Below are 24781 nucleotides of genomic sequence, written 5' to 3' on the forward strand. Positions count from 1 at the left end.
ACTCTGAAGCAAGAAAAAGCAAACAACAAAAAATCTCTTGAGTCAAAGTGTTTCTTTTCTATTTAAATTATTACAAAGTACCATGTTGGGAATATATGATTCTTACATTTAGCATAGGGGAAAAAGAAATGGCAATGGAAGTAAACTTGTATTTTCATTATTAAGTAGTATCTTTCATCTCTAGAATTCATTGATTTTTATAACTAGATAATGTGATGATAATTTGTTAGTAGGTATATCTCTAATAGTGTATTGGTTGCATTTTTTCTGTGTTCTAGAAATAGTTAGAAGAGATATGTCAGTGCCTTTACTGGGTAATCTGATTATTAAATGTGAGCTTGTTGATATTCTTAGGACTTCATTGGCCTTGATGGCAAGAAAATCAGAGCCTCTTTTGTGTTCAAAAAAAGACTCATTGTGTCAAATATCACTTTGTGTGATTCTACAAGTGGTATTATGGCCTAGCTTTTACTAAATTTATTGATGGCATTGTATCCTTTTTATTAGAGTGATTTAAAATAGAGGGGCAAAGGGAAAAAGAAGAAAACTAACAAAAAAATGTTAGGAACATTAACCTTTGGTAGAACAGGACATGGGAAGCAATCTGGATTTGATTGCAGTTGTTCTATAGTCAGACCTATACACAGAACTGAATGGTTACAACTTTCTTAAAGTGGAGACTTATTTATTCTTCCCTGATTCACTTTGGATTAATTTTATCCAGGCTTTTTTCCTGCTAAAATTTGCTTTCTTAACATCTGTTTCCAAATCTTGGTATATAGTGACCAGAGTACAATCATGTAGCTGTAACTAATGGAGAAAGAAGTGTGTACTACTTATAATTTATTGGATTTCCTTGTTTTTAAAGCTCTTTTCTGATGCCAAAGATTCTTCCTTTGGTGATTATTGGGACATTAATATACATTTTCATGGTGGATTTTTCTTATGGCTTTGTTTTTATCTAAAGATTTATAAACTTGGTAGGAGTGGGACAACACTTTTTGCAATATATATGTTGCAATTATGGCTTTTTTTTTTTTTTTTTAAGAAAAAAAAGTTAATTGCTTTGCTAGCAGAGGAGAAACACAGGGAACTCCTGTCCCAAAGGCTGTGATTCTGCCCATCATGGGGAACGGGATTTTTAAAGAGGTGATTCAGAGAAAATGAGATTAGGGAGGGGAGATCAGGGAAAAGAAGAGCAGGGAGGAGAAGAGCAGGAAGGAAGAAGTTAAGGAAAAGAAAATCAGGGAGGAAAAGGTCTGGGAGAAGAAGATTGGGAAAAAGAAGAAAATATGTAAGTTTCAAAGCCACAAGGAATATAGTCAAAACATCAAGTGAACCCCTGTTACATTTCTCCACTGTCAATTTCTGGCTTCCATTTTGATGGAAAGTGGGTGATAATATCTCAAAGCTACTTCCTGGTGAAATGGGGTGAAGATGGGGGAAGTAACTCAAAGTCCTTTTCTCTATCCTTGTTCTAGGTGGGATGTGGACAATTAAGGGCATTCAGCGTCAGAGTAGTTCAGAGGTCTACAGTGGCAGATAGCAGGTGACTGGATAAGGCATACATAGGGGTAGGGATCATGCTAAGACAACAATAAAAATAGCAAAGCATTAATTTTTCTGTAAACAATTAGCACAAAAACAATTAGTATTTCAGCCAGTCTCTGAAAACCATGAGGACAGTAACTCAATCAGTGAAAAACAGATCAAGATCTTCAGTGTATAAGAGATTAGGAAGATTTGTAGGTCTATGAAATCAGACTCAAATTAACTCAGGACAGATTTGCAACTCTAGTGATCATTATTATTAGACACTCTCACACAAGAACCCTTCCTTCATAGCCTCCAGCTTTACTTAAGAGTCAGCTTAGATTCCTCAGAGATCACTCTTGGAGATGTGTGCGAAGCCTCTTGGCTCCTTTAGCTTTCCTCTACCAGTGGTGCCACCTGCCAGGATGGCTCAGGCTCTGGCTGACCACTTGTGGCTTCTCTTGAAAGTATCAGGGACATTTCTGTCTCCAGTGACCCTCCTCTTTGTAGAATGTACACTGATTGGCTTACTGTTCTCTAGAGTCCTCTCTACTAACCAGAGTTGCAGGGCCCAGAGAGGGGTCCCCTTTTTCTGTGTATCCTGGCTGACCTTAGAGGGCAAGGGCCAAAATGTAGGCTGCTTTTTCCTTAGCCCTTTTACTTCCTTGACTTTGTCCCAAGTTTTTGGTTTTAAACACCCAGAAAGCAATTATTTTTTTTTTTGCCTCTGTTTTGTATTGCTCTTATTAATTTATCATCAAATCTCGTCAGTGAATACACACACACACACACACACACACACACACACACACGAACTTGAGTGGCAGAGCCTGTACTTTTAACATTAATCATTTGAGCAATGCTAACATGAGAATGATAAATACCAAATTTCTGATATTTTGGTAGGGGAATCTGCTGAATATTGCTAGTGTGGTAATGAATTGCTTTTGGTCTTTAAAGAGGGAAGAATTCTGATTACATATTTGGAGGGGGTAAAAAAAAACAATCTTAATATTTGAGGGGGAAGAAAAAGTTCAAAATAAAATAGAACTTTAGGGCTGAGGTTGTGGTTCAGTGGTAGAGTGCTTGCCTCTCACATGCAAGGCCCTGGATTAGATTCTTAGCACTACATAAAAATAAATAAATAAATAAATAAACAAATAAACAAACAAATAAATAAATAAATAAAATATAGGTATTTAAAAAAATAGACTTTACTTTAGCAGTGAAATTCCATTCAGAGGTTCTACCCCAATGTCTTAGTCTCTTTGGGCTGCTGTTACAAGCTGTCATTACACTGGGTAACTTATGAACAACAGAAATTTCTTATTGTTTTGGAAAGTCTTAAAGCTTTGGCAAACTTGATGTCTGGTGAGAGCAAGGGCCTCACTTTCTGTGAGGAAGCTCTCTGAGGTCTCCTTTATAAGGGCATTCATGAGGGTTCTGCCCTCATGACCTTATTCAAAAAGGCCTTACCCCTGAATAAAATTACCTTGGGGGATAGAATTTAATTTATGAGTTTTGAGTAGACACAGATATGAGGTAAAATGTGTAATCTTACTCAAGGGTGGGAAGTAATGGTAATTGAAATCATTAATTGAATCCTGACCCTTTTGGCTTTTGACTTACCTTCATTTTTGCTTAACTAATGATATGTTAGATATCTTAAAGGTTTAAACATAAATATTCAATTCATATAGAAGGTGAATTGAGTCTCTTGGTTTTTTTTTGTTTGTTTTTTTGTTTTTTTTTGGATACCAGGGATTGAACTCGGCGGCACTCAACCACTGAGCCACATCCCTAGCCCTATTTTGTATTTATTAGAGTCAGGGTCTCATTGAGTTGCTTAGCGCCTCGCTAAATTGCTGAGGATGGCTTTGAACTCACAATCCTCCTGCCTCTGCCTCCTGATTACAGGCATGAGCCACTGCACCCGGCAAATTGAATCTCTTTAATTGCTTTATTTTGTGCAACTAGTATTGGTTACATATCTATACAGTACTTTTTTATATATGATCATTTATAAGCCTTGTTAGAAGTAGGTGCTACTCATTATGAGTGTCTCTTCTTCATTGGAGCATAGATCCACATTCAGCTGAAGTTCCTGAGAGCACAGAAGTTTATTCCTTATCCTTCCTCAATCTTCTATTATATTAAACTGAACTGAACAACATAGAAACCTTAGAAATGTTTTCTTTTCCTCATTCAAGATCCAGAGCAAAGCAAGCCCTAAAGAGCTATTCATGCTTCCTTTATTCTTTCTACCTAGGTGAGTTCAGCTGCTAAGAATGAGAGCTGCTCCCAAATAGGAGAAAGCCCAAATTCGGTCTTTCTTTGGCCAGATACTTAAAGCAACAAACATATGATGTGGTTTCTACAGTCTCAAGGTTATCTTCAGGATTTTTTTCAGTTTATGCCTTATAAAATGTGATACCCCAAACTGAAACATATTCTAGATGTGATCTCAGCATGGTCAATTCCGAATGGATTTTTTAATCTTTATTCTGGCTATTTAAATGTTATATAGACTAAAAATGCACTAATGTTTGTTTATTTAGTCTTTTTTAAAATTTTTAGTTGTAGATGGACATAATACCTTTATTTATTTTTATGTGGTGCTGAGGATTGAGTGCCTCATGTGTGCTAGGTGAGCGCTCTGCCACTGTGCTACACCCTCAGTCACTGTTTATTTAACCTTAAGTAGAGTTTTCAGCTTATTGATTCAGAGAATATTCATTCTTTTGTTCAGCCTACATGTATTAAGCACTCGTTTTGAACTGTGTTACATGTTTTAAATATAAAGATGAATAAGATGAATTTCTATGTAACCTCCTAATTTGGAGTTAGCCTGGGCCCTTTTTATTTTGGAGAATTGTTAAGGACATTTAAGTTCCTAGTCACCTCAGAAAGCATGATATTTAATTTATAGGAGACATTCCACAAATGCTTGTGGAATAAATGAGCAAATCACTGATGCCTAAGTGGAAAGACTAATGAGAAGAAATGGACTATATCTTTGAGAACTATCTTTGAAATTTTATCTGTAAATATACCCATTTAGCTAGCAAAACCAGAGTCTCACCAACAGCTTTCTCCTTTAAAGATTGGATTTGATTTCTTAAAGTTATTAGCCAGGAGGAGATAAATGGTATCTGTAATGCTAGGTATCAGTTAAGGAATCTTAGACCTATTCATTAACAAATGAGACATCTTAACCTAGTTGATTTTTTTTTTTTGAAGTAGAACTCTAAGCTGACTTGTATTGTCTGTGACTTCAGTGATGTCTCTACATCTTAATTTTCACCTTATTTTCCTGCATTAGGTTTCAGTGGTCATAACTACTGTTAGGAAGAAATGATATGACCATTTTAGCCTCATGATGGAATGGTCCTGCTACCATTACTTGTTCATAGGAATGAAATTATGATGGGCCTCACAAAGTGATGTGCTTGGCCATAGTAATTTCTCTCATCCTTGTGTTACTAAAATTGTCTGAGTTCCCCATTGCCACTATACATTCTCTGTTTCTCTTTTGTTCTCTGTCTTATTTGACACAACATCCTGGTTCACTTCATCCATTTTCTGTTGCTAATAACATAGTACACAGTGTGGGTAGGTTATAAAGAAAGGAGGTTTATTTGGATCATAGTTCTGTTCCTAAGTCAAGGGGCTGCATCTGGTCGTGGCCTTGCTGTCAAGAGTCTCATGATAGGGCAGGGCATTACATTATAAAAGAGAGGGAGTTGCATGCATTAGCTCAGGTCTCTATCCTTATAAGGCTACCACTATTTACTTGTGCGGAACCTACCCTTATGACCTTATCTATTCTTAATTATCTCTCAAGTCCCACCTCTAAAATGTGATAGTTGGATTAAGTTTCAACCCTCTTAATCCCATATGACCACATGAGTTTAAAAGGGAAGGAACCATGTTCACACCACAACACATTGTTTTAATTTTAGGGGGAACTTACTCCATTTTCCAAGTACTCAAGAAGAGGAGGAGAAAGAAAAATTGGAAGTTGATCAAAGGATCAGGCAGAGTGAACAGCCTATGAAGCCCATCAGTCCTGTTGAGGATTCTGCCTCTCTTGCCTCACATCAGAGGATCACACAGGGGCCATCCAGCCCTCAAGAAGAAGCGATGGAGTTGGATGTACAAGAAGTCCAGAAAGGACAGAACACCAATCAGGAAAAATCTAGTAAGGCCTTGATTGAAAGGCCTACCCAAAATAATATAGGAATCCAGACCATGGAACGTTCTCTGTGGGTCCCAGAAACAGTTTCAGCTGCAACCCAGACAGTAAAGAATGTATGTGAGCAGGGGACCAGTACTGTGGATCAGACCTCTGGAAAACAAGATGCCACTGTGCAGACTGAGAGGGGAAGTGGTGAGAAACCAGTCAGTGCTTCTGGGGATGATACAGAGTCGCTCCATAGCCAGGTGAGAGCATACCAGAACACTTCAGATGCCTTGCTTTTGACTGAATACTCATAGAATTTAAGTTGTAACACTTCTTCCTAATGACAACTCTTAGAAGTTTTGTGTAGTTTTGTTCAAAGAAAAGCAGCTTATCCAGGATAGAGTTAGGGTGGTGAAAATTATAGTTAACTCTACAGTGGGTATTGTTTTAGGGAAAGTGGACTAGTGCTAGAGTTTGTCAAATAGGCCTTTAGTGGAATAGAAGGCAAGGATACAGTCTGGGTCCTACAATTTTCTCCACAGTCTTTTCCTTCTGTTTCCATTTCACATCCTTTGTTCTAATTATTAGAACTAATTAATTATCTCTCCTCTGAATCTGTTTCACCAGCATTTCCAGGAATTCAGACAGTAGAAAATAAAGTGTATCACAGTAATGGAATCAGAAAGAACAGTGACAGGCATAGAGAGATAGGGAAGGGTCCAAAGTGACTGGGAACTAAAGGAAAGAGGCTAAGTCTAGAGACAATGGGACTGATGAAAGTGAGGTTAGAGGAAGAACAGGTTCCTAGGATAGTGTAGGGAACTGTGTGTGAGTACTAGTAAAAATTGAGTAGGTGAGAGGATAAGAGTAGTAGAAATGTGTTAACAATAGAAGTTCATAAAGTTCAGTTGGCATTGCTTTTTATCTAAAGAACAGTTGGAACTGTAAATTTGTATGTTAATTAACAAGGCATCATCAAAATGAGAAGGATTATAATCTAAGAATAATGTACTTTTAAGTATCAAAATTTGCTTAAATACCCGTAGACATAAGCAGTATTAGGTCATTTCACATCAAGGCATGCTGACACATATCTTTCTAGTGTCTGACTATATAGCTGGTCCATTTTCTATAGATGAATAGAAAGCAAAGCAGCTGGAAAGTTTCATCATGTTAGATTCATGAATCCTCTGAACAGCACTCATCATTAAGAAGTTGATTTGTGATTCTGGCATTTACCGTTAGACCTGTGCTTGTGTTCTGTATCTGTCATAGGGGGAAGAAGAGTTTGATATGCCTCAGCCTCCACATGGCCATGTCTTGCATCGCCACTTGAGAACAATCCGTGAAGTGCGTACAGTTGTCACCCGTGTCATCACAGATGTATATTATGTGGATGGAACAGAAGTAGAAAGAAAAGTTACTGAGGTAATACCCTGGGTCTGTGTGGCAAGTTTCTTTGTATTGAAAACTCATCTTGCACACCCCTTTTCCTGTGCCACTAGTTCTGATACTTGGTTTTCCTCCTTCTCTTCCTCCTTTTCCTCTCCTCCTCCTCCTCATTATTATTATTATTATAAAAGATATAAGAATTGGGTTAAAAAAGAGAAATTCTGTATTCTGTGTTTTCTTCAAGCATGGCTTGCTCTTTGATCTTTGGTCAGTCCCATCAGGTTTTTCCTTTGCTGTAAAAAACAGGTTGATAAATCTCTAAATCTTTCATGTATACAGATTTTATGTATCAGGGGCTGGGATTGTGGCTCAGTGGTAGAGTGCTCGCCTAGCATGCATGAGGTACTGGGTTGGATCCTCAGTATCACATAAAAACAAAATAATATGTTCACCTAAAACTAAAAAATACATAAATAAATATTTTTAAAAAAGATTTTATGTGGGCTGGGGATGTGGCTCAAGCGGTTAGCGCGCTTGTCTGGCATGCGTGCGGCCCGGGTTCGATCCTCAGCACCACATACCAACAAAGATGTTGTGTCCGCCGAGAACTAAGAAATAAATATTAAAAATTCTCTCTCTCTCTCTCTCTCTCTCTCTCTCTCTCTCTCTCTCCCTCTATCACTCGCTCTTTAAAAAAAAAAGATTTTATGTATCATTTTAAATCTTTCGAAACTCAGATGAAGCTTAGAATTCCCTTTTTAGATGCATGTGTTTCTTTGTTGTTGTGTTTTTTTTTTGTTTTTAATTTTTTTTAGTTATACATAGATACAATATCTTTATTTTGTTTATGTATTTTTATGTGGTGCTGAGGATCAAACCCAGTGCCTCACATGTGTGAGTCAAATGCTCTGCCACTGAGCTACAATCCCAGCCCCTCCTTGTTTTTTTTTTATGTCTAGTCATTATATTCTTTTTTGGTCTCTATCAGTGTATTGTCATAGGTCATGGACTTGTTGGTAAGAGATGCACCTTAGTTTTTCAGTGAGATTCATATGGACTCAATAATATGTCAGCGCATAATATTGGCATTTATTGACTTGTTAATGAACAATGTCATTTATTGACTTAATTTAGATTTAATATTGGCTGAGATTAGATAGATTTTCTAAAGATCTGAGATCTTTGTTGGTACATAGGGTAGTATGTGGAACTATTTTATTAATTGATAGGAGGCACAACTATTATCTTCCTCCTTTTTTATCTCCTTTATCCAGACATTTTTCTGTAATGATAATAATAACCCTATTTAACCCTACATCGTGACATAATTGTGAGCTAACCATGTAGAAAGTTGTGCTTAGGAAGAATTAAACTCTGGTATATATGTTTCTTAAATGGAACATTCCTATTGTTCAGTAATATACAATTGTGGTCCTCATGTTAGATAACATTTGACATCAATTTGAGAAATTGTCTTTTATTCTTCATCATATACAGATTCTCAAAAAATATTATAAAATATTGATTTATCTTCTTTTTTTTTTTCAATGCTGGGCATGGAACTCAGAGCTTCATGCACTGAACTACATCCCCAGCTTTTTTTTTAATTTTGAGACTGAGTCTTGTTAATTTCCTAGGGCCTCAAATTTGTAATCCTCTGGCTCAGGCTCCCAAGCAGCTGGGGATTATTATAGGCATGTGCCACCATACTTGGCTCAACTTTATTTTTAAATATATTTTTAAATATTTATTTTTTGGGGCTGGGGATGTGGCTCAAGCTGTAGCGCGCTCGCCTGGCATGCGTGCGGCCCGGGTTCGATCCTCAGCACCACATACCAACAAAGATGTTGTGTCCGCCGAGAACTAAAAAATAAATATTAAAAATTCTCTCTCTCTCTCTCTCTCTCTCTCTCTCTCTCTCTCTCTCTCTCTCCCCCCCCCACTCTCTCTTTAAAAAAAAAATATTTTTTAGAAGTAGTTGGACACAATACATTTATTTTTATTTATTTTTATGTGGTGCTGAGGATCGAACCCAGGGCCTCGCACATGCTAGATGAGTACTATAGCTGAGCCACAACCCCAGCCCCATTAAATATTTTTTAAAGCATTTTTGTTCATGGAATTTTTTTTTAAGATTTTTTTTTTAAGTTGATGATAGACCTTTATTTAATTATTTATTTGTGGTGCTGAGAATTGAACCCAGTGCCTTACACATGCCAGTCAAGTGCTGTAGCCACAACCCCAGCCCTGTTCATGGAATTTTTTATGTCATGATTTTGGGGAATTTATGAACTCAATAGTTTTATTGAAAAATAATTTGCCTTCGTGAAAAATTGAAACTGCTGTCGTCCACATTAGTATAATATATCTGTGTCAGATATACTGTATTTTATATACACAGTATATACAATATACTGTATACATGGTAATACAATATACACACACAATATATTAAATAGAATATATTATATTGTGTATATATATAGTATATACAGTAATATATAATACATTGTGTATTTGTGCCAGATACACTATATTGTTATACTTAGTACTTCATTTAGTATTTATTCTGATACTTTCTAAAGTATATATTTCTGGAAACAATAGTACTGTTAGATAGTCTAGAGGGAAGAGTTTCATGGTCATGAATAAGTGTAAGATACCAAATGTTATTCAACCCTATCACTACCACCATCGTCATAGAAATTCACATATAATCATATTTAAGGTTCTGAGAAGAATTCTGGTAAATATGGCTATTTTAGTCTGCTTAACCCAGTACTTCCTGAACTTATTTTTCTTTAAATATATATTAAGATAATGCCTATTATATGCCTATGGAGTATGGTTTGTTAAACACTAATTAAATAAAATAATAATAAAGACTAATCTTTAAATAATAACTTTAATATTTACTCACATAACATTTGTTATGTACCAGGGATTATTATAAGAACTTTAGTGAACTAACTTATTTAATTCTCAAAATTTTGATGTGACCCGGGCATAATCCCTATGGTGCATTATGTACCACCATAATCCCTGCAGCTCAGGAGGCTGAGGCAGGAAGATTGTAGGTTCAAAGGTTCAAAGCCAGCTTCAGCAATTTAGTGAGGCCCTAAGCAACTGAGTAAGACCCTGTCTCAAGATATAAGGGCTGGGGTTGTAGCTCAGTGTGTGAGGCATTGTGTTCGATTCTCAGCAGTGCATATAAATAAATGAATAAAATGAAGTCCATCAACATTAAAAAAAAATTGAAAATAAAAGGGGCTGGGATTCAACTCAGTGCTTAAGCACTCCTGGGTTCAATCCCTCATACCCCCCCTCCAAAAAAAATGCTGTAAGATAAGATAGGGTTATTATTATCATTTTGTAGATGAGGACACAGAGGCATAAGAAGTTAAAATATTGACTAAAGTTTTGTAGAGCCAATAGAAGAATGAGTATTCAATTCAGGTGGTATAATTTCAGAGCTTGTGTTCCCAATCTCTACATTATGCTGCCTTTGAAGACAAAAAGTGATATGTGCCAAAAGAAAGGCACATATCATGGTAGTTCTAAGGAGGAATAAATTCATTGGAAGATAATTTTGTTTAAGTCTTTTTGGGTGAGAAAAAATATTTTGAGATGGACATTAAAGATTTTAGATATTGGGAGATAGAAGGAAAGGGCTTGGTGAGCAGAGGCACAGAGGCAGAAAGCAAAGAGCATACAGAAACAGTTGGTGGGCAGCACATAACAGACATGTGTGGGGTGGACAGGGATTCAGGCAGAGAACTCTGGGGAATACTCCTAGGTATAAAACTATTCATGTTCTGGGAAGGAGAGAAAACATAACAATGAAGAACTTTGCTTTCTGTCATCTCTTACAGCTCTTGTTTCTTTTGTCATCTTTTGAAGATTTTTTTTCCTGTATTTGCCAGCAGTTTCCTAGTACTGTGGCAGACACTGGGACTGTGAAGATGAAGAGATAATGTTCCTGAGCTGTAGGCACTTACAGTTGACATGCAACAAGTCCAGAACTTGTTGATTGCTGTAGTAGAAGGGTTGGAGGATATGCTAGAAATAAGGGATGGAGCCTACAAGCCTATCTGAGGAGGTTGAAAGGCCTCACAGAAGATATAGTGCTCAGAGGAGTATGGCAGATAACACTAAGAGGTAGGGTAGGAGGATATTCCAAACAGAATGCAAAGTAGATGCAATGCTGGATTATTATTTTTACTCTCAGTGACAAAAACATGTTTGGTAAGGAAGGCTGAGTAAAGGTACTGTTGAGATTGGTAATGGCCTAGGGCCTAGTGCTTTATATGTCATAGAAAAGAGGATAGATTTTTTTAAAAGTATTTTTATTAGTTGTTGATGAGCTTTTTAATTTTATTTGTTTGTATGTGGTGCTGAGAATCAAACCCAGTGCCTCACACATGCTAGACAAGTGCTCTACCACTGAGCCACAATCCCAACCCAAGAGGGTAGATTTTTTATCTCCTGTGTTGTGGGAATCATTTAAAAGTTTTTGGGAGAAGGAGTTACATGCTCAGATTTGCATGTTGGAAGTGTCAGATTGGTGACAGGATGACAGTGAATTGCACTGGGTTGAGACTAGAGGCATAATTTAGGAAAGAGATAATGAATGTCAAGGTAGTACTGAGGCAGTAAGGGCTGAGGGGAGAGAATAGATGCAAGAAATATATAAAGGGAAAAATTGATAGACCCTTGTGAACTCCTGAATGTGAAGATTTAGGCAAAAGGAGCAATCTAATATGATGCTGGGTAGCTACATAGATGGTGGTACTGTGAACTGAGACAGAGAAAATAAGTAGGCTTCTGGTTTACAAGACAAGATCCTTCATTCAGTAAACATTCACTGAGGGCCTCATTTGTGACAGGCACTGTACTCTATTTTGGTATTATATCCAGAGAAGATGGTTAAGATTTCTGTCTTCATATAGCATATGGGGCAATACACAGGAAAATAAGTGAACATATTCACTTTTGGGTTGATGCAGTAAGATGTAAATCATAGCAATTTTGTTAAATAAATCATTTTTAAAAATAATTAGTTTCAGGTGGACACACGATACCTTTATTTGATTTATTTTTATGTGGTGCTGAGGATCGAACCCAGTGCCTTACACGTGCTAGGCAAGTGCTGTACCACTGCGCCACAACCCCAGCCCTAAATAAATCACTTTAAACTGGGGGAAAAAAAATAAAGCCATAACAGGCTAACTTAGAACTTTGGCTCCAATCATTATAAGAGTAGGAGCCTCTACTGTTGTAAAGGCAGTTAGGCTGGCTATTGATTTTTGGACCTGCTGTAAACTGAGATATAGCCTGAGACCCCTACTTATTTGCCATGTCTGAGAAAATAAATCATCTTACATTCTGGGCTCATGACACCTACTTTAGTTAAGTGATCTTGGCAGATTGTACTAACTTGGATCCAGTTAGAGCCAGAAAGTTGGATAATAGGAGATAGTAATTGGAGAGTGGCTTCTTTGTAGTTGAGACTTTGGGGGTGTATAATAAGAACCTATAAGTAGATGCTGAGGTCAAGTAGAGGAAAAGGATAATGATGGTAATTAGTTCAAAAAACTAGGAAGTTGCTGTGAGTCATCTAATGGATGTGAGCCATTGAGAAGATGATAGAAGCAGAGATGGGGAAGGCAGGAGGGCTGTGAACCAGTAGTTAAGGTCATCATGTGAGAGTGATTGGAAGGATACTAGTAGATAATAGAGGAAGGGGAGAAGATGGTTGAAAAGAAGAGTGGTTTGGTAGGAGTATGAGGTTGGGAAATAGAAATGGTATTTATATTAATAATATTTATGTAGCAGGGAATTCTTACCCTTTTAAAACTCGTTTTTGGAAGTTTGGTTGAAAAAAATCTGCCTTCACTAGATAGAGCTGCTGGGGATGTGATAAGCACTGTGGATATCTAGGATTCATTCATTGAGGCAAGGAAATAAGAGACAGGTTCATAGATTGAGTTTTGAATGTGTTAGATTTCAGGTGTCCGGTACATCCAAGGGGAAGAATTTGGTAGGTGTTTGTGTCTCAATTAAATGCCAGTAATTTAATTGAGTTTGTACTGTTAGATCGCAGGGGTGAGTGTGGTAAACCTACCTAGGGAAAACATATAAGAATGAGGAAAGAAATGAGAACAGAATCCTGGAAAATACCAGTTTTAAAGGCAGAGATAAAGGAGCCCCAAAAGAAGCATAAAAAGGAGTAGCCAAAACAAGACTCCTAAAGTGCAAGAAATAAAATCAAGAATTAATAAATGTGATGGACTCAAACTAAAAGCTTCTTTTCAGCAAAAGAAACGAATCAATGAGGGCTGGGGATGTGGCTCAAGCAGTAGCACGCTCGCCTAGCATGCATGCAGCCTGGGTTCGATCCTCAGCACCACATACCAACAAAGATGTTGTGTCCGCCGAAAACTAAAAAAAAAAAAAATATTAAAAAACATTCTCTCTCTCTCAAAAAAAAAAAAAAAGTAAAAAGAGCAGTTTCTTTCTTAATGTAGTATTAGGATACTTAATACTAAATACTTCCGCTTCTATGGAACTTTAAAAAAAAAAGAAAGAAAGAAACAATGAGGTGAAGAGAGAGCCTACATTTTGAGAGCAAATTTTTGCCACGTGTCAGATAGAGCACTAATCTCCAGGATCTATAAAGAACTCAAAAAACTTCACACACACAAGAAACAAACAACCCAATCAATAAATGGGCTACGGAGCTGAACAGACATTTCTCAGAAGAAGATGTATATTTGATCAGTAAATACATGAAAAAATGTTCATCATCTCTAGCAATTAGAGAAATGCAAATCAAAACTACTCTAAAATTTCATCTTTACTCCAGTCAGAATGGCAGCTATCAAGAATACAAACAATAATAAGTGTTGGCAAGGATGTGGGGGAAAAGGCACACTCATACATTTTAGTGGGACTGCAATTTGGTGTAACCACTCTGATAAGCAGTATGCAGATTCCTTAGAAAACTTGGAATGGAACCACCATTTGACCCAGCTATCCCACTCCTCGGTCTGTACCCTAAGGACTTAAAATCAGCATACTATAGTAACATAGCCACATCATTGTTTATAGCAGCTCAATTCACAATAGCTATACTGTGGAACCAACCTAGATGCCCTTCAATAGATGAATGGATAAAGAAACTGTGGTATATATACACAATAGAATATTGCTCAGCATTAAAAGAGAATAAAATTATGGCATTTGCAGATAAATGTATGGAGTTGGAGGAGGAAAATATCATGCTAAGTGAAGTAAGCCAATCCCCCAAAAACCAAAGGCCAAATTTTCTCTGTGATATGTAGATGCTGATCCATAATGGGGCAGGGCATAGGAAAAATGGAGGAACTTTGATTGGGCAAGGGAAGGGAGGGTTGGGTAGGGGCCATGGGGGCAGGAAAGATGGTGGAATGAGATGAATATCATTACCCTAGGTACATATATGGTGCGATGCTACATCATGTACAACCAGAGAAATGAAAAAGTTGTGCTGCAGTTGTGTACCATGAATCAAAATGCATTCTCCTGTCATATATTTTTAAAAAATGCATTCTACTATCATGTATAACTAATTAGAGCAAATAAAAAAAAAAGAAATGCAAAAAATAAAAAAAAAAGGAGTAGCCAAAGAGGTAGGATTAAAAAAAAAGAGAATTATGTTATGGATTTTAAAGAAGGGAGACATAAAAAATAATAATTTCATAGGATTAGCTAAGTGTATGTATGTGTGTACATTGCATATTGTCTTCCCAGAGAGACTGTAAACTTGTTGATGGAAGAGTCATATTATACTTCTCTGTATCCTTTCTGACATTTAACACAGTGTCATGTGAACAGCCTACACTCAATGGCAGATGTTGTAACCTGTATGCTGTAATTTCTTTATTGTGTGCCTATAGGAGATATTGCTGATTGGTCCTTTGAACCCTGGGATTTAGCCTCAGAAGGCTTAAAACTAGGCTCTATGCAGCCACTACCAGCCCATTAAAGTGGGAATGTGAGATGAAGCCAAATTGACATTCTTTGTTCCCCTCGTACTGAAAACTCAGAGATTGATTACAATCATTTTGGTCTTCATTTTTCCTACAATGATAACCATTTTTAGTCCATTTTTTACTATAATTGTCTGCTTCCTTGATCACTTATTGAAAGGTAATATAGAAAAATCATGTTAAAAAGTGTGTAATTAGGGGCTGGGGATGTGGCTCAAGCGGTAGCGCGCTCGCCTGGCATGCGTGAGGCCAGGGTTCGATCCTCAGCACCACATAAACACAAAGATGTTGTGTCCGCCGAGAACTAAAAAATAAATATTAAAAAAAAAAAAAAATTCTCTCTCTCTCTCTCTCTCCCCTCTCTCACTCTCTCTAAAAAAAAAAAAAAAAAAAAAAAAAAAAAAAAAAAAGTGTGTAATTAATGCTGCCCACTGTTTGTGTTTGTTTGGATTTTTTTTAGTTGTAGATGGACACAATACATTTATTTTATTTATTTTTTTAATGTGGTGCTGAGGATTGAATCCATTGTCTCACACGTGCTAGGCAAGTGCTCTACCACCGAGCTACAACTCCAGCCCCTGCCCACTGTTAGTGAAATACTTGGAAGGACTCCTAATGGACTCCTAATGACCCATTTTCTCCTCTAACCTACCTACCTACCTCCTTGCTTTTCTTCACTAAGGAAATTACCACTGTCTTCTAGGTTAGAATTTTTGCTAGGCACAAAAGGTTGCAAATAAAAAGATAACAGCTCAGTATAAAGGTTTCTTTCTTATTATTATTTGCTATCTTTACTTTTTATTGAGATTTCATATATACCCAGTAAAATGAACAGATCCTAAGCATTGAGTGACCTTTGATTTTTTTTTTTTTTCCCCTTAGAGACAGGATCTTGCTAAGGAGTTAGATGCCCAGGCTAGCCTGAAACTTGCAGTCCTCCTCCTTTAGCCTTCCAAGTATCTGAGATTTCAGGAGTTCTGACAATTTTATGTAACTACTACTCAAAATAGATACAGAACATTTCTATTATTTCAGAAAGTTCCCTCCTGATTTTCACTTTTCTGAATTGAAATTTCTTGCTATCTCTAGGATTTTCAAACCATCACATTGGCACTGTTACTCTGCTTTCTTTTAGCTTTTGTATCCATTTCTTCTCTGCAGGAGACTGAAGAACCGATTGTAGAGTGTCAGGAGTGTGAAACTGAAGTTTCCCCTTCACAGACTGGGGGTTCCTCAGGTGATCTGGGGGATATCAGCTCCTTCTCCTCAAAGGCATCCAGTTTACACCGCACGTCAAGTGGGACAAGTCTTTCAGCCATGCACAGCAGTGGCAGTTCAGGGAGAGGAGCCGGACCACTCAAAGGAAAAACCAGTGGGACAGAACCTGCAGATTTTGCCTTACCCAGCTCTCGAGGAGGCCCAGGAAAACTGAGGTGCAGACAGGGTCTCCCAAGAGAGAGTCACAGCAGGGGCAGGGTTGCTGACATTCTAATATCACAAGAAAAGGGGAGTAATGGGAAATCCCTGTCTTCGATTTAGGATGAATTGACTTCGTCTTCATCTCCATTTATTCCTTTCCTATTTGGGGTTGGTATGGGAGGAGCCCTGGGGAAAGTAGATTTTGTTGGCAAAGAAGCCCTTGAGAAAATGTAGAAAACAGGTGAGGGAACTTTGGGAATGCTGGGCAGTTGCTTCTACCACCCCTGTATTCTGCAGCCTACCCACATTTTGGTTGGGAAAACAGGAAGTTTGGGGTGGTGGCCCCACTTGATGTATCTCTTAGCTTTTTTTTTTTTTTTTTTTTTTTTAATCCTTTGAAGGGCAGAAATGGGTGTGCTGGTTTTAAGGGCAGCAGTAGGAAGTTTTGTCAGGAGGGAGTAGACATTCATACAAGAAGATGTCCTTAATTTGTTATCTCATACTTTGAACTCTCTGGTTGAGATTTTGGTGGTGAATGTGTGAACCACCTTTCTGCTGCCCTAGCACATGTAGATTGGTTGGAGGGCCACGGGGAGACTATGAAGGAGGATCCAGTAGCAGGTACTATCAGACTAACCTGTCTTCATTCTCTAGTCCTAGAAAAGGGGTCAGTCAGACAGGGGCGCCGGTGTGTGAGGAGGATGGTGATGCAGGCCTTGGCATCAGACAGGGAGGGAAAGCTCCAGTCACGCCACGTGGGCGCGGGCGAAGGGGCCGCCCACCTTCTCGGACTACTGGAACCAGGTACCCGGGTAGTGTGAGATAAATTTAGTCTGTGACTTGTTCAGAAAATAATAGGAATAGAAAGAACAGATGGGAGTAGAGAGTGTGTGGGGTATTCAGAGGGAGAAGAGGGTCCCATGCTGACTGGGAAGTGGGCAGAGTGAGACCATGAGAGCCCAGGTGTACTTATGCCTGTGATAAGGTTAATAAAGAATGGGCTACCTAGAACCATAGACAAAGGAGTGGGGAAATTGGTAGATATGAACTTCTGTCTTATATTCACTGCCTTTTTTCTGTCTCTTTTATCTCTTTAGAGAAACAGTTGTGCCTGGCCCATTGGGCATAGAGGACATTTCACCCAGCATGTCACCAGATGATAAATCCTTCACCCGAATTGTGCCCCGTGTGCCAGATTCTACGAGACGAGCAGACCTGGGTGCTAGCGCTTTGCGTCGTAGTGATTCTCCAGAGATTCCTTTCCAGGCTGCTACTGGCTCCTCTGATGGCTTAGATGCATCCTCTCCAGGGAACAGCTTTGTAGGGCTCCGTGTTGTAGCCAAGTGGTCATCCAATGGCTATTTTTACTCTGGGAAAATCACACGAGATGTTGGAGCTGGGAAGTATAAATTGCTCTTTGATGATGGGTACGAGTGTGATGTGTTGGGCAAAGACATTCTTTTGTGTGACCCCATCCCGCTTGATACTGAAGTGACGGCGCTCTCGGAGGATGAGTATTTCAGTGCAGGTAATAAACTAGATCTACAGATCTAGTTCTGTAGAGATTGTGCCCTAAGACTGTCTATATTCTATTGTGTCAGTAATTACCAAGACATCTCCTCCAGCCTATTTCCTTTTCTAGGATCTCTAAAGTCAGAGATTCCATTACTATGAAACAGTTTATTCTTACCACTTGGTTTTTTGTTTGTTGCATTTTTTGAATAAACTTTTTGGAATAATTTTAGAGAAAAATTGCAACGTACAGAATGCTGATAGCACAAAGTTCCTGTGTACCCTCTATCCAGCTTTCTTTATTGTTAGCATCTTAAATTGGCATGACACATTTGTCAGAAACTAATGTTAGTTCCATACTATTAACTAAACTCCACATTTTACATGGTTTTCACCAGCTTTTCTTTCATGTCCTTTTTCTGTTTCAGGATTTAATCCAGGATATCACATTATTTTTAGCTATCATGTTTTCCTTTGTTCACATCTGATTTGTGGCAATGTCTGTCTTGTTTTTCATGACCTTGACAGTTTTAAGAGTACTAGACAGGTATTTTATAGAATGTTCCCCAGTTTGGGTTGTCTAATATTTTCTCATTAGCCTGGAGTTATAGGTTTTTTTTGTTTGTTTATTTTGGTACTGGGAATTGAACCCAGGCACTTTACCACTCAGTTACATCCCCAGTCCTTTTTATTTTTTTATTTATTTGGAGACAAGGTCTTTCTAAGTTATTGAGGCCTTGCTAAGTTGCCAGTGTTGGCCTTGAACTGGTGATCCTCCTGTTTCAGCCTTCTGGGACACTGGGATTATAGACAACGCACTATGATACTTTGCTTAGTTACGGGTTTTTTATAAGAATGTTAAAGAGTTACCCTTTGACCATATCATATGGGAGCCAAGAGAGATATATGACATCACTGGTGATGTTAATCTGTATCACTGGTTATGGTGACATTTGTCAGAGTTCTGCACTTTCAGTATTAGTGTTTTTCATTTCCATATTCTGTTCTTTCACCACTGACTTTTAAACTTGCTACTTGCTTTGATAGGAACTTGGTAGGTGAGTGTGGCAAGTACATTCAGATCTTTTAACCCAGGAAGAGGTTGTTAGTGCTTCATTTGCATGCTTGACTTCAACTGCTGTTTGGTATTTGAAGAATGGTGCTGCTTCTTATTTTTGTAGAAGCCAATATTATTGATGGTGAGGGATTTGAGTGTGTGTTTACTATTTCACGAGCTAAGTTTTGAATATATTGGCTTCTCTGAACTAATTTGGGGATGCTTGTTTTTTTTTTGTTTTTTGTTTTTTTCATTTAAGAACATCCTGACTGAGGATTTTCTTGACATGGATTGGGATATAATGGGGAAAGCTGTCTTTCTGTTGCAGTCTTCCGAGCTCTCTCATATTTGGAATTCCCTGAGTATTTGCTGTTTGTCCCTTTATTTGTGTTAATTTTGGATAACATCATCAGCTGTATGAGGCATCAATTAGGAGCATCACATAGATTGGGGGTCTTTTATGATCTTTGATTCACAGTATGGATCAAATGCATTTTTGTTCTTTGAAGGACAAAGCCCCTGTTAGGAGCTCACTTTTGGCCCTTTTAAGACAAATTCAATTTAGTATCTATAGTGAATAATGGCAGTAAGGGGTAGGGACTCTGTTCCATTTATTGAGTCTGTCTTCTATTGTCAACACTAGATTGCTTCTAGTAGTAGTAGTTCTTCATTAGTGTTAAATGTATTTTTGGCCTTGGGCTTCTTTGTCTTTTTGAGTTGATCTCTGTGACTTAGTTTGGTGATAGAGATTGAAGCTAGGAGATGAATAAACAAGGGGAATGATTCTGTGGAACAGATAGGAAAGAACCAAGGCCTGCTTTCTTCTCTGTACTTTTTTCCTTGGTGAGATTCTGGGTTTCTTAAACACAAGTTAATAGGAGAGAAAAAAAATTGTTTATAGGAGTGAAAAATGTTAACAGTAAGTCCTTGTTTTTTTTTTTTTTTTTTTTAATTTTAAGCCAGGGCCTAGCTAAGTACTGAGGCTGGCTTGGAACTTAAAATCCTTCTGCCTCAGCGTCCTGAGTAGCTGGGGTTACAGGCTTGTACTACCACACCTGGCTCAATAATGCCTTGTTTTTGTTTTATATGTGGTATGTATATGCTGTAGATTGTTGATTGATAGAGGGGAAGAGGTATTTGTAACATAACTGGAAATAGGCCTTACCTAAAATCACACAGCAAAATTAGACCTGGGCTCAGGTCTGCTTGAATTCTAGTCCTTTTTCCTTTTATGCCCCATATTGTGTACCTTATATTCAGGTTCTGAATCAGAGCAAGAACAGGAAAGTAGTTAACAGGGAGGAAAACTTAGGTAGAAGAAAGAGGATTTACTTTTTTCTTTTCTTTACTCTGTATCTCCATTCTGATTTTGCTACACAGCAAACACACACTTACACATGCGTTTTTTACAACAATGTCATTTTTCTGTTTTCTTTTTCTTGTACTGTAGATTGAATCCAGGGGTGCTTATTCACTGAGCTATATCTCCGATTCTTTTTATATTTTATTTTAATACTCTAAGTTGCTTATTAGGTCCTTGCTAAGTTGCTGAGGCTGGCTTTAAATTTGTGATCCTCCTGTCTCGGCCTCCCTAGTCACTGGGATTACAGGCCTTCACCACTGCAAAGCTTATTTTTCATCTACAACTTAACATAAGACATAACCACTCAGCTTCCAAAGAAACCATAATGGAAAGGTTTAGTAAGTTATAATGGAGTTGTTAAGAAACCGCATGCCATTTCACTTGAAGGGAACCATTTGAACCACTAACAATCCATAAAAGTGGCCTCGAGAAGCTTCAGTAACTGAAATTTTTCTTAATCCTATAGTAGTAGCTAAGTATGTCCTAAGTGTTACTGTTTGGAATTCACAACTGGAATTCTGTTAAATCTTAACATTGAGTCACTATTGGATCTCTGAGTTCCCTGACTCAGGCCTGCCTTGCCTTTTGAGAGGATGCTAAGCAGCTCAAAACAACATCAGGCTTCTTTTATGTTTTTACCCTCCAGGAGTGGTGAAAGGGCATAGGAAGGAGTCTGGGGAGCTGTACTACAGCATTGAAAAAGAAGGCCAAAGGAAGTGGTATAAGCGAATGGCTGTCATCCTGTCCTTGGAGCAAGGAAACAGGCTTAGAGAGCAGTATGGACTTGGCCCATATGAGGCAGTGACACCTCTCACAAAGGCAGCAGACATCAGTTTAGGTAAGGCCTTTGCTTTTTGAACAACTGCCTGTGGGACCTTTGCACTGCTTAAAGAGGGAGGAGTGGTTTAGATCCATCAGCAGTGTTTCCTTAACTTCTTTCAGTATGTGGCTTATCAGATGGTGATGAGCTCTCATTTCCTGGAGAACTATTCCCTCATCTGTTTCCTTCCCAGTACCAAATAGTCCTTAGGTTTTTCTGGTCTCCCCAGTTGTATAGGGGATGAAACACATCTCAGTCATGACAAAGACTGAACAGGAAATTAGATGGCCTTAAAAAAGAGGCTTCCTGCCTCTTTTGGAGGTGGGGAAAAGGCACTTTGGCATCTAAACCAGGTTCTTCTCAGGTTCTTGGAATTCAGGCCTAGACCACTTGATTTGACTGATCTTTGGCTTATCCTCTGTAGACAATTTGGTGGAAGGTAAGCGGAAACGGCGCAGTAACATCAGCTCTCCAGCTACTCCCACTGCCTCCAGCAGCAGCAGCACAACCCCTACCCGTAAGATCACAGAAAGTCCTCGCGCCTCCATGGGTGTTCCCTCAGGCAAAAGAAAACTTATCACTTCTGAAGAAGAAAGGTCCCCTGCCAAGCGAGGCCGCAAGTCCACCACTGTAAAACCTGGTGAGCCCTTCATTTTGTCTCATTTCCCTCAGCAGATGATGGCAGAATGCCGAATCTGGTGCTGAAGAGATGTAGCCTAATACCTGGCAACGGCACTTCTGTCCTAGTTATAGTGGTTGGGTCCCATAAGCCTATATGTGGTACTAGAGGTAGTTAACTGCATCCCCTGTCCCCTTATACTCAACAGAGTTCAAGTGGGGTTAAATAGGAGGGGAGGACTTGATAACAAACATTCATTGACTCCTGTTTGGGTTCTTGAAGGGAAAGGAATACTGAATTTTAAGCAGAATCAAATCAGGTGAGATCTCTTTCTTTGCATCATCTTCTGCCTCCTAGGAATTCTGCTCCCATCTCTGCTGCTCAGACTTTCTCAGACTTCATATTGAAGGTTTACCTCAGCCTGTGTCTCCGTTCTGCCTACTTTCCTCTAAGCAACCCCTTTCTAGTAGCTTATGTTCAGTGTTGAGAGGAGTTCAATCCATATGTTGTTTATTGATTCTCTGCAATGGCTGGCTGAGACCTGTGAAATAATTTTGAAAACAAGTCCTCAGTCTGCCCTGATGGGATTCTCATGCCAGTGCGCTGATGAAATTCTGCTGGTTGTTACCATGTCCAGGCAGCAGAACTTTTGTTTCCTGTGTGTTTGTTTTGTGTTATCTCCTTGTCTGTCTAGCACCACTACTGTGTTTTGAGGTATTTAAAAACAACAGCATCAGCAGCTAACTTTTATTGAATATTTACTGTGTGAGGCATGGAGCCTGCTTCCCATGTATTTCCTCAGGTGTAACCCTTTGAAATATAGGTGTTAGAATTTGTTTTCCAGTTGAAGAATCTGAGGCACAGAAAATTTGGCTAATTTTCCCAAAGTAAACCAGGATTCAAACTCAGGCAGCCTTGATTTCAGAGTCCAGCCTTGTACATGTGATATCATATTGCCTCTGAGACTGTTCTCTTGCTGCTGGTTTTATTTTAGGGAGGCATGCATGACCTGTCTGTCATCTTAGCCTCCTAGCAAACCTGTGATTCAACTTCTTCAGGTCAGGTATCTGCTTTCTTCTCAAGGACTTGACTGGGGCACTTTATAGCATGGGTGTTCTGGGAGTCCTAGACTGACTGGTTCACTTAACATACCCAGGTGCTGGAAACTAGGAGTTAAGACAGGGTATTTTGATGTGGCTTCATCTACATGTAAAAGCACTTTACAGTATTCTCTGCACCATTCTGGTAAGGGTCAGATATGGGGGGGTGGGAGAATTTCTGGGCACTGTTCTTGGTAATAAACCCCCCCCCCTTTTTTTTAAAGGCTGCTTCAAAATATCACATGTCCTGGGGGAAGTCAGAGCACTGGGCAATGAAAGTGGGCTGAAGACTTCTGTTTTTCACTTTTACAACTCCTTGGTTCTATTAGAACCACCTCTTAACTTCAGATGGCCAAAATGTATGGTTTGGATATGTAAAAACACACTAGCGATTTTCACTTACAAAAACAATGTACTATACATTGTCATGGCTATGTAAAATTTAACTGTAAATTTCTCTTCATTGTAATTTGACCCTATGTTGTTGGCCATTTAGAGTGCTTGGCTATAGTAACAGTCTTTGGGTCATAGCTCAGAAACATTCTTTAGGGCATGGCCTACCCATCAGATCATGCTTGGTGCTAGGGCCTTTATATCACCTAATACCTGTGCTCTTTTCCAGGTGCAGTGGGGGCAGGAGAGTTTATGAGCCCCTGTGAGAGTGGAGACAACACAGGTGAACCTTCTGCCCTGGAAGAGCAGAGAGGACCTTTACCCCTCAACAAAAGCTTGTTTTTGGGCTATGCCTTTCTCCTCACCATGGCCACAACCAGTGACAAGTTGGCCAGCCGCTCCAAATTATCAGATGGTCCTACAGGAAGCAGTGAGGAAGAAGAGGGTAAGGCCCTAGAAAGCCCTAGGGACTCTGACTTGAATGTTTTCTTCATTTTCATTCACTTTATGTGCTGGTTGGTCCCCTACTGAGGCATGGCAGGGGCTGGGCAAGTGGCAATTAGGATCTTGGATAAGGAACTGAAAATTAATTTGTGTCCTGCTTCTTGGTTTATAGTTTCCACAGAATTCCTCTTAGTGAATGGTTCCTCAAAAGAATCCTGGTAATCAGATGGGCGATAGATTTTTTTTGTCATCTGTTTTACATATAAAGAAACAAGCTGAAAGAGGTTAAATAATTGTATTTTGTCTATAATGATGGCAGACTTGGAATTAGAACCAAGTGGTCACTTTACCATCCTGCTGCCATCCAAGTCAGTGATGAATGCCCTACCATCTTTTCTATTTGTGTTCTAGGAACAATTTCTAGAGGAAACTCAAATTGGTGAATCTTATTATCTTGAGGTCTAAGTTTAAGACTGTGTGTGTGTGTGCTGCCCAATGCCCGGGATAATTTGAGAGAAATAGCTTCTAGGCTTTTTTTAGCTCTCATATTTTTATTTAACTGTAAACTAACTTTATATAGTTGTCACTTTGTGTTTTGGGTGAAGGTTGAAAAAAGGAGAGGTAAAATTTATTTCAGTATTCTGACAAGTATGTGATCTATGAGAGAATGAACAGATACAAGTGTGTACTCTACTGTAAGTAACTTGACAGTAGTATCCAAATGTGTCTGTCAAGGCTAAAAGACTAGACAGAATGATGGTTTTACAAGTCAGAGCCCTAATGTTGAGTCTTACAAGAGTTGAAATTAGGGAATGTGGTTGAAATAAAACAGCATTAAAGATCTGTGATTATTGGCATTTCAGGTGTGTAGATAGATGACTTTCCTAATTTGCCAAAACTTCTCACCAACTGCAGC

General features: G+C 38.6%; 1 protein-coding gene across 8 annotated transcripts in view; it reads left to right on the forward strand.

Annotated features, from left to right (window-relative positions):
• Window positions 1-24781, forward strand: part of TP53BP1 (tumor protein p53 binding protein 1) — a 106432-nt gene that overhangs the window by 73860 nt on the left and 7791 nt on the right. For all 8 annotated transcript variants that reach the window (XR_014021687.1, XM_081292046.1, XM_081292049.1 and 5 more), the window contains 8 exons: window positions 5496-5976; window positions 6992-7144; window positions 16300-16571; window positions 17212-17361; window positions 17655-18085; window positions 21136-21327; window positions 21734-21949; window positions 23651-23866. Coding sequence is in view for 7 of the 8 variants with exons in the window: in XM_081292046.1 (XP_081148172.1) it covers window positions 5496-5976; window positions 6992-7144; window positions 16300-16571; window positions 17212-17361; window positions 17655-18085; window positions 21136-21327; window positions 21734-21949; window positions 23651-23866 (2111 nt within the window). In the remaining variant the exon portion in view is untranslated. The remainder of the gene's footprint in view (window positions 1-5495; window positions 5977-6991; window positions 7145-16299; window positions 16572-17211; window positions 17362-17654; window positions 18086-21135; window positions 21328-21733; window positions 21950-23650; window positions 23867-24781) is intronic.

This window comes from Spermophilus citellus (genome assembly GCF_964194105.1).
Source record: "Spermophilus citellus genome assembly, chromosome: 4".
In the NCBI taxonomy this organism is placed as follows: Eukaryota; Metazoa; Chordata; class Mammalia; order Rodentia; family Sciuridae; genus Spermophilus; species Spermophilus citellus.